This window comes from Sinohyriopsis cumingii, chromosome 9, assembly GCF_028554795.1.
Source record: "Sinohyriopsis cumingii isolate HCF-2022 chromosome 9, ASM2855479v2, whole genome shotgun sequence".
NCBI classification, from domain to species: domain Eukaryota; kingdom Metazoa; phylum Mollusca; class Bivalvia; order Unionida; family Unionidae; genus Sinohyriopsis; species Sinohyriopsis cumingii.
Window position 1 is genome coordinate 63,057,001 of NC_142969.1, and position 12,088 is coordinate 63,069,088.

The 12,088-nt window shown below is 33.7% G+C and overlaps 1 protein-coding gene across 1 annotated transcript in view; it reads left to right on the forward strand.

Annotated features, from left to right (window-relative positions):
- Positions 1 to 10,257: 10,257 nt before the first annotated feature.
- LOC149791917 (uncharacterized) overlaps positions 10,258 to 12,088 on the forward strand; it is an 18,932-nt gene continuing 17,101 nt past the window's right edge. Inside the window, exon 1 of the mRNA XM_089970429.1 lies at positions 10,258 to 10,946. Coding sequence (XP_089826555.1) covers positions 10,325 to 10,946 — 622 coding nt within the window. The 5' untranslated portion in view covers positions 10,258 to 10,324. The remainder of the gene's footprint in view (positions 10,947 to 12,088) is intronic.

Here is a 12,088-nt window from a genome sequence, read left to right on the forward strand (position 1 = left end):
TCATGCTACCCCTATGCTAGACATCACTATAAACTGACAAACTGAAGATATCGTAGCGAAATAACTGAAAATCTTTTAAACCTACGTTAAAATCCAAATCACACACACACACACACACACACACATCTAAAAAATGTATCGTGCTTTACGTACTCATGAGCTTACTCCTGTGCCAACTGTGCATACCCATGAACGTATTCTAGATACGCCTGTGCCAAATTTGCATACACATGAACGTATTTTAGATATGTCTGTGCCAACTGTGCATATACTTGAACATATTCTAGAAATCAATGTGCCAACTGTGCATACACATGAACGTATTCTAGATACTCATGTGCCAACTGTGCATACACATGAACGTATTCTAGATACTCCTGTGCCAAATTTGTATACACATGAACATATTCTAGATACTCCTGTGCCAAATTTGCATACACATGAACGTATTCTAGATACTCCTGTGCCAACTGTGCATACACATGAACATATTCTAGATACTCCTGTGCCAACTGTGCATACACATGAACGTATTTTAGATATTACTGTGCCAACTGTGCATACACATGAACGTGTTCTAGATATTACTGTGCCAACTGTGCATACACATGAACGTATTTTAGATATTACTGTGCCAACTGTGCATACACATGAACGTATTCTAGATATTCCTGTGCCTACCTTGCACATACATGGACATATTCTAGATATTCCTGTGCCAACGGTGAATACATACGAACATATTCTAGACATTCATGTGCCAACCTTGCATACACATGAACATATTCTAGATATTTCTGTGCCAACTTTGCATGCACTTGAACTTATTTTAGATATTCCTGGGCCAAATTTCCATACACATGAACGTATTCTATATATTCCTGTGCCAAATGTGCATAGACATAAACGTATTCCAGATATTCCTGTGCCAACGTTGCATGCACTTGAATATATTCTAGATATTCCTGTGCCAACCGTGCATACATATGAACATATTCTAGATATTCCTGTGCCAACCTTGCATGCACATGAACTTTTTCTAGTTAGTATTGCGCCAACTTTGCATTCACATGAACATATTCTAGTTTATTCCTGTGCCAGTCTTGCATGCACATGGATATACTCTAGATATGCATGTGCCAACTGTGCATACACATGAACCTATTCTATATATTCTTGTGTCAACTTTGCATACACATGAACATATTCTAGATATGCATGTGCCAACTGTGTATGCACATGAACATGATCCAGATATTGCTGTGCCAACCTTGCAAATATATGGACATGATCTAGATATTCCTGTGCCAACCGTGCATACACATGAACATATTCTAGATATTGCTGTGCCAACCTTGCATACACATAAACATATTCTAGATAGTAATGTCAACCTTTCATACTCATGAATATATTCTAGATATTCATGTGCCAACCTTGCATACACATGAACCAATTCTAGATATTCCTGTACCAACTTTGCATACACATGAACATATTCTAGATATTCCTGTGCCAACCGTGCATACACACGAATATATTCTAGATATTATTGTGCCAACGTTGCATTCACATGGACATATTCTAGACAGTCCTGTACCAACCGTGCATACACATGAACAACTTCTAGATATTCCTGTGCCAACCCTGCATACACATGAACATATTCTAGATATTACTGTGCCAACCTTGCATTGACACGGATATATTCTAGATATTCATGTGGCAACCTTGCATAAACATGGACTTTTGCAATATATTCTTACGCCAACTGTGCATACACATGAACATATTCCAGATATTGTTGTGCCTACCTTGCATACACATGGACATATTCTAGATATTCATGTGCCAACAGTGCATACACATGAACATATTTTAGATATTCACGTGCCAACCTTGCATACACGTGAACATATTCTAGATATTACTGTGCCAGCCTTGCATGCACATGAACATATTCTAAATATGCATGTTCCAGCTGTGCATACACATAAACATATTCCAGATATTCCTGTGCCAACCTTGCATACACATACACCTATTGTAGATATTACTGTGCCAACCTGGCATTCACATGAACATATTCTCGATATTACTGTGCCAACCTTGCATATACATGAAGATATTCTAGATATTCCTGTGCCAACTGTGCATACACATGGACATATTGTAGATATTCCTGTGCCTACCCTGCATACACATGGATATATTCTAGATATTCCTGTGCCAATTGTGCATACACATGGACATATTCTAGTTATTCATGTGGTAGCTTTGCATTCACATGCACATATTCTAGATATTACTGTGCCAACCTTGCATATATATGGACATATTCTAGATATAACTGTGCCAACCTTGCATACACATGAACATATTCTAGATATTACTATGCCAGCCTTGCATACACATCAACATGTTCTAGATACTACTGTGCCAACCTTGCATACCCATACACAAATTCTAAATATTACTGTGCCAACCTTGCATATACATGGACATATTCTAGATATTACTGTGCCAGCCTTGCATGCACATGAACATATTCTAAATATAAATGTTCCAACTGTCCATACACATTAACATATTCCAGATATTCCTGTGCCAACCTTGCATACACATACACATATTGTAGATATTACTGTGCCAACCTTGCATTCACATGAACATATTCTAGATATTACTCTGCCAACCTTGCATATACATGAAGATATTCTAGATATTCCTGTGCCAACTGTGCATACACATGAACATATTGTAGATATTCCTGTGCCAACCCTGCATACACATGAACATATTCTAGATATTCCTGTGCCAACTGTGCATACTCATGAACATATTCTAGATATTCCTGTGCCAACCCTGCATACACATGGACATATTCTAGATATATTGCTGTGCCAACCCTGCATACACATGGACATATTCTAGATATTACTGTTCCAACCTTGCATGCACGCGAACATATTCCAGATATTCTTGTGTCAACCTTGCATAAACATGAACATATTCTAGATATTTCTGTGCCAACCTTGTATAAACATGAACATATTCTAGATATTTCTGTGCCAACCTTGTATAAACATGAACATATTCTAGATATTTCTGTGCCAACCTTGCATACACATACACATATTGTAGATATTACTGTGCCAACCTTGCATTCACATGAACATATTCTAGATATTCCTGTGCCAACCCTGCATACACATGGACATATTCTAGATGTTCCTGTGCCAACTGTGCATACTCATGAACATATTCTAGATATTCCTGTGCCAACCCTGCATACACATGGACATATTCTAGATATTCATGTGCCAACCTTGCATGCACATGGACATATTCTAGTTATTCTTGTGCCAACCTTGCATACACATGAACATATTCTAGATATTACTGTGCCAACCTTGCATATACATGGACATATTCTAGATATTCCTGTGCCAGCTTTGCATACACATGAACATGTTCTAGTTAGTCCTGTGCCAAATCTGCATACACATGAGCAAAATTTACATTTTCGTGCGTTACGTCAACATACCCATTAACATTAACCTATGTTAATGGGTATGTGGACGTAACGCATTAAAATGTAAATTGTGGACTCTTGTGCTAACTGCATATGTTCATGAACCAAGTCCGGATAGCAGCGAGTTAATTCCAAATACGCATGAGCTAAATCTAAGCATTTAACACCTTAAAGAATTCTCCCATTAGCTAATTCTAGATTATTCATGAGCTAACTCTGTAAACACATTCGCTAACTACATATCCATCTGCTTAATGTACACACCTATAAGCTAGGTAATGTACTGTACACACCTATAAAGTTACTGTTCACACGGATAAGCTTATTGTACACACATATAAGCATACCGTACACACATATAAGCTTACTGTACACAAGTAAAATCTTACTGCACACACGTATAAGCTTACTGTACACATATATAAGCGTTCTGTACACACATATAAGCTTACTGTACACAGATAAAAGCTAGGTCTACATATGCGTGAGTTATTTCTACATACCCATGAACAAACTCCCGAGTGGCCGAGTGGTCTAAAGCGCTCACCGTTACGGATCATGCCATCTCACCTCTGTCTGCATGGTTTGGAGTCTCGGGCTCAGCCAATGTGGGCATGTGAGAAAGCTTGCCAGTAGCTTCTCGTGGGTCGGTGGTTCTTTCCGGGGTTTTCCCGGGTTCTTCCTCCACCATTAATACTGGCCTCCATGTATAGCATATCTTGTGCTTGCTGACAAATGACGTTAAACCCTACAACAACAACAACAACAACAACAACAACAACAACTCCATACATCCACGAATAACCTCGTCATATTGGTGTGCGAACTCTTCACATCCATGACCTGAATCCACAAACGTATGGGTTACCATTGTAACCCATAAACTAGCTCTGTACACATGAGTTAAATCTAAATACTCCTTAGATAGCTCTATACACTGTAAGCTACCTCTAAACATCCATGATCTTGCTCCACACACTTATGGGCTGCCTCCTAAAACTCATGTCTGCATACACATGAGATAAATCCAGGGATAGCTGAATCAAATCCACGTAGACATTATATATATATATATATATATATATATATATATATATATATATATATATATATATATATATATATATATATATATATATATATATATATATATATATATACCCACGAGCTTGCACTAGACAATTATGAGCTGATTCATTAAACTCATTAGCTAAATCTTCATACTTCGCAGCGAATACTTTAAGAATGGGAAATTTACATTTTACCCAATCTTTTTTAAGAATATATAGTTTTCATAAATGTTCTAATATTTCTTCTTTGTGTTCATAAAACGGTTGCTGGAGTAAAATGTTGTAAAAGTCAGCATACATAGACTTTGAAGATAAGATAATTATAAATGACAAAAGACTGGTATTGACGGTGTATCTGATACATATATACAGCGTGTTCCCATAAAGTTATTAATTGTATATAAAGCATTCCATGTTTACACCTTCAAGAGATGTAAGGCAGTATTGTTGTTGTGTACACTGACATGTGTTGGTTTAATTGTTTTGTAACATATTGTGATTTCAATACCTTTGTGTCCTGTTACCAAAACCCCATTGATACTGAGAGAATTTCCTGACTGATAGTGTTCAACTAAATGTTACTTGATGCTGAAGGTGAGCTGCGGCTACAGTACCTTCTTGGCAAATGGTTACGATATGTATGACTAAAAAGAAAAACGAAAGTCATTCATGCGAAATGCAGCACACTTTTATCTACGGGGTATTTATAACTTCTAATTTATGTAGATTGTGTCATTCAATCGCATGGCTTTCTTCCGATGTGATCAGGTTGTATGTAGCTCAGGTGGAGAAATCATTTCTCACCCATAAACGATATCTCAATAAAATTTATATGTCAGCATAAGCCTACTGTAAAGTTTTGCAGATTGTATAGAACCTGGAATCTGGATATACTTTAACACTGGTAAAACATGCTTATTTGACCTTGATCTTATGAAATACAATAATCCAGTTATGACATTATGTGTACGTCACATCCGTCCTGGCTAACATTCTGTTGCAAAACACCGTTTTAGTTTGCTTGTCAGTTATCGTTTCATTTTCATTTTACTGCTATAAATTATCGTATCGTATGACCCATTGTTTTGTATGTCTCTGTATTTGTAGACTTCATCCTAATTATGTTACCTGACATAAGAATACAATCGCATCTCTAGGCATTAGGTCTATATGTGGTATCATTTGCTTATATCCTTCATTATTTGTATATACTAATTATTTATTTGTTCTTTCTTTACATCCTTTTGACAGTTTTCTGATTGTAATAAAATGTATCTTTATATTTGAAGTTCTTGTTTTATATAAACTTCTACAAGAGAAAAAAGATTATGGTCTATACTCCTATTACATGAACATGAAATATAAGAAGCTCCAAGAGACTCATTGTATTTGTATTTTGTAAGAGACATGCAGTCCTTCTTATCTTGAGGCACATAATTATAAGGATATAGTATGTATGTATGTATGTATGTATGTATGTATGTATGTATGTTTGTATGTCTGTATGTGTGCATGTATGTATGTATGTATGTATGTATGTATGTATGTATGTATGTATGTATGTATGTATGTTTGTATGTATGTATGTATGTGTGTATGTATGTATGTATGTATGTTTGTATGTATGTATGCATGTATGTATGTATGTATGTATGTATGTATGTATGTATGTATGTATGTATGTATGCATGCATGCATGCATGTAAGTATGTATGTATGTATGTATGTATGTAAGTATGTATGTATGTATGTATGTATGTATGTATGTATGTATGTATGTATGTATGTATGTATGCATGTATGTATGTATGTATGTAATGAAGAACAGAGGGAGAGGGAAAGAGAGGAAACGTTTTATTCCTTCATTTTCCAAAGATGTTATGATAATTTAAAGAAATACAATGCAATATATAAATTGGACATTAGCAAACTATAAATAAATGCATATGGCTAAAGTGGAAACTGTTCAAGTATACATAATATACAGTTTAAAATAAAATCAATATTTTGAATTCAAATGGATCATTGGAATGAAAATGACTATTTGACACAATACCATAAATTTCACGTAAGTAGAACCGCTCAAGAACGTCTTCAGCTCGCTGAAAACAAACAAACAATGCCCTCCTTAAACAATTAAGCGAATAATAAAAATATTTAAAAAAATATAACATAAAAAAAATCTTATGTATTTTTAAACAATCTTTGCTCATAAGATACGAAGTGACAAAGCAAAGCCGTTCTTTGTCCACGTCTATTGAATAAGATGGGTCGGGAAGTAAATTGGTTGTCCAAAATATCTCATTTATTTCACTATAAGCCTATCCCATTCATCACAAACCGGGAAAGTGAACGAGTTTTATTGCCGTGTCCCCGCCATAAATATCTGCAGAATTCGACAACTTTCAACTGGGCTTAGTTCATCGATGGCGAAGCTTAAAAACATACCCGGCGGTCGTAGAATCGCCGTCAAAATAGTATGTGGTTTTACAACACAAATTTATCATGGGTCTTTATCGCAGCAAAACGTCGGTAAAACATTAAAGCCAAAACCGTCTATTAAAAATATTGGACAATACGGGTATGGGTTAAGGGACAATATTGCGTTATTCAAGAATTCAGTGTTATCTAGCTAAATCGTCAAATATCACCTGTTTGATCAAAGAAAGGTACTGGACAGGCGTTGTAAATGTCAAGCAATTACATATTTGGTCAGTGAATAGCTAGTGTCCATTGACTTTTAAAAGTCGTATTGGCCCTAGGGAAAATGTGGGTGATAAAGAGATAGGGCGTTTTTACGACAGAATCTAGAGCGACGGTATCTGAACGAAGTTGCTCCCATGTTCACCTTTACAACTTTTTAAGGATCTATTAAGTCTTCCACAGGAGTATGGGGATGTTTTAAAAGTCGCTAAAATTAACACTTTTAGCGTGATTTAGAACCACTAACTGTCTTGGATAGTTAAGATAAATCTAAGTAGACTTAACGAAAAGAAAGTTACTACCACAGTAGTGATGTAAAAAAGACAACACACAGCAAACTTTATCGATTTCATTTGCATTTCTTAAACGTATTTGTGTAAGTTTGATTAACTGCATTACAATTCACAGATAGCCGTTCCAAGCGTTTTGCATTAAAGAAAATGATAATGATTTAGATTAGAGGTCTAAATTTATATTGATGGCAATGACTTGTTATGAATTAGAACTGTTTTAATAGTTGGTGGTACAATTTTTTTCTAGAATATGGATATACTTCGATGTCAATAGAAAACTAAATGTTAGAAAGCAAAATGTCTAACATATATAAGGATAAAATTTCTAACATATATAAGTATACAATTTCTAACATATATAAGGATACAATTTCTAACATATATAAGGATACAATTTATAACATACATAAGGATACAATTTCTAACATATCTACGGATAAAAGTTTACATTTGAAATACATCATATAATAAATTACAGACAATACAATGAAGAAATAATACTCACTGAGTCAATTATGATGCCGGATTTAATATAAAATATATAATTTATTAAGATTCAAATTTGTTTGTATAAACTGTAAACACATGTGTTACATATAAGTCATGGTCTGACTGGGTTTCTTATTTAAACATCTGGCTATAGGAATCTTGGCTCGGTTTCATTTCTACCCGTCTGACTACAGAAACATGGTTTAATAAGGCCTTAATATAAATGTTTCAATTTGTCCTTTTTACATGAATTGAAAAGCAATTTGAAAAATGTCAATGGCTTCAACATTGAAGTCACTGTATCCAACTGATTTGTACATAGATCAGAATTAAATTAAATATTTGACTCAAGTGTCGACAAACTAAACAACTAATGCTATAGTTATGACATTAGTTCAATAACAATATACGTTACATTCAACAGAGTTAATGAACTGGAGTTGGTCTAGCAGATAATTTATTCAATTATTCGTTCATTAATTTTTATGTTTAATTGTATTTGCTAGTTTTGTGGACATAACGTCTTATTTTCAAATACTCTCCATCCTCTCACATTTTACGAATGCCTCTGCCAAGTAATCCAGAAATAAACAATGACGGAATAAGAAAAATAGCAATATCTAATAAGTGTATAAACTATATATTTCATATATCATTAAAAAAAAACAACAACAGGAAAATTAGCTTCATAATCGACTGAGTCACTAACTAATTGACCCAGAGATGAAATATGGGAATGGAGGGGAAAAAATGGTAAACATATGTAATTGAATTTGAAGTACTTTATTTATTAATATCTTCTCGTTGAGGTAATATTCTACATAGATTGCAGCTGTGTTGAAGCTACCATATGATTAGTACATGTAAGTATAAATAAACGGGACTATTATATCATACAATAATATACAACCTGAAATGAATTATAACAATATGAAATTAATATCAATTTTAGATTTGAAGACAAATAGTATTATCAAATTCTTACCCTGCATAGTGATACCTACTCATATATTTGAATTAAAACCAATTAAGCAATATTATTAAACTGAAATAAACTTTTGTTAAAAAATATTTTAAAATGTACAACTTTCTGTCTTAAATTTGGAAAACGCTATTTAACAGTTGAGGAAATATACAGAAACATTGAAACAAAAATAAATAAATAAATAAATAGATAAATAAATAAATAAATAAATAAATAAATAAATAAATAAATAGATAGATAAATAAATAAAAAAATAAATACATAAATTAATGAATGAATGAACAAGTAAATAAATAAATAAATAAATGAATGAATAAGCAAACAGACAGTATTTGTAGCCTACAATCCAAAACAAGTTACTATAACGCGATCTAATTGTCACGCTGAGAAAATGCTTATTTTCAACAAAAGTACTTGAAACTATATTTACAAAACATCACAACATTCTCTGACATGAAACGAGGATTTTTAACGAATTTTTTTTTTAGTTTTGTTTTTATTATAAAAATAGGGTACTTAAAAATCCCAAATCGTTAGATCCTATCACTAACACTTTTCCAATTTTAGCAATTTATTGTTCGAGTAAATTGCATGCTATATTGAAATTTAAATCTGTTTTAATTTACGAGATCAACCGAAACCAGTAGAATTATATATCCATAAAAAGATACCTGGCAGGGCAGCTAAATATTGAGCAGATCTCGGTTTAATGACCTAGTCCTCTTCATTCAATTCAGACGATAATTGGTTGAAAACATCATAGCTATGATAATACAACTGTCTGAATAGAATCTTACGGACGACTGGGAACCAATACACCATGATTTAAACAGACGGATAAATAGATCAGAGGAAAAACAATGGACAACAGAATGAAATGAACGATGTGATACAAACAGGCACTTACCTAAATATACAAAGAGTCTTCAATGAAACGATTGTAATTCTTCATACGTATTGATCTTGTTACGCCTGGAAGCTATAAAAAGGGTTGTCAAATTTACGTCATAAAGATCCCATCGTTATCTTGCCAAATCTGAGGTTTGCAATATTGAAAAATTGTACCTAAGGTCACGTGACGAGGCTGAGAGCACGTTGATTGGCCGACAGTGAAAGTCACATGGATTTCATGTACCATGAAATGCCTAGATCGCACAGTGGGTGGACACGGAATGGGTTTTTATGTTCATAGGAGTCGTAAGGAAGCACAAATCATTGCCACAGTTGTAAACACATAGTACGGATAGTAATGAGTACGTATTATAGTAATATATTACCGGCACATATGCCGCCTAACACAGGGCAGACAGACGTTTACTATGGAAACGAAGGAAAGTTGGATCCCGGACACAGTTTTCATAGTGCAAACCAAAATATGTGTTACGAGAGTGAAAACCACAATTCATATCACCATGGAAATTATCAAGGTTATCAGCAACAGTATGACAGGCTAGATTCAGTTTCTGGAAATAATCGTTTGACGTCGCTACCCATGAAACAAGGGAGTCCTTACTGTAATAATAACACATATTACCAATACCCAAATTATCACAATTTTCACAATTATTCTGAACAGATCTCAACAAATACGGGGCAGTTTAATTCCAGTGAAAGAGTTATTGGAAATAGACCAAATCCATTAAAAACGGAAGAGAACTGTATACCTACACCACCTCCCAATTTTTCAACACACGAACAGAGTTATACGAACAATCATACAATGACTCATACGGGGATTTCGCCCCCTGGACTTTCACCAAACGATTTAGGGCACCCAAATATGACAACTAGTCCCGTAATACAGCCAACATGCAATGGTTTTATGCACCAAGGAATGGGGGTCTATCCCTGGATGCGGCAGATCAATGGAGGTAAATATATGAATATTGCAAAACATCAAATGAAAATAGTAAAATCATATCAAATGTTACTCGCTATAAGCACTCATGCATATTAATGCATGCAGATTATATGCATTATTATTATTATTATTATTATTATTATTATTATTATTATTATTATTATTTGTAGCATTAGTAGTAGTAGTAATAGTAGTACCTGCAGAAGCAGTAATAGTAATAGTAGTAATAGTAATTGTAGTAGTAGTAGTAGTAGTAATAGTAGTAGTAGTAGTAGTAATAGTAGAACCTGCAGAAGCAGTAATCGTAATAGTAGTAGTAGTAATTGTAGTAGTAATAGTAGTAGTAATAGTAGTAGTAGTAATTGTATTAGTAGTAGTAAAATATTTGCCACCACCACCACATCTTCCTGTTCCTCCTTCACATCATCATCACATTTTATGATTTATATCCTTACAGTCGTACCTTTTATTGCCTGCTATGTATTGTAAGGGTACCAATATATACTTTGTTTTTAATGCTTACATTATGGATTATTATCATTGACTCCGTTCACTTTACAATTTTGTTTTTACTTCACTTAGGCAGACAATGGATGCCGGCTATTTCATAAGTATTAAGTTCGCGTTACCAATGATAATTAGGTTGTTTATGTCCAAATACCCTATTTTTATTATGTATCTATTTTCCAGAGTCCATTATAGGGTTGATCTTTTCACTTTAGGTTCAATATCTGAATAAAACTAGGCATTATTTTATGCAACATTAGGTCACATTCAAAACAAATTGTTCGTTTGTCTTCCTTTATTATTTTTTTATTTTTCCAATAAATGTCCATGAAGTGATTTCCTATTACAAACTATACTGATACTTATGTGCATACTATCATGACTACTGCTAGTCATAAGATAATACTGTAATTAACACTACCATGTGTACAGACAGAGAATACGAGTTTCACATCGCTCTTAAATGTCATATATATATTCGTTTTTAAGAATTTACTATAAACATGTATGCTTGTAATGTAATGCAAAACACATAACGTGTTATGACTTTACGCAGAGAATCAATCAGAATATTAATATATTTCATAATTTTGCTCCTTATAAAGCAAATTCCATGAAAAATTTCGACAGTGTGTAATCGCATAA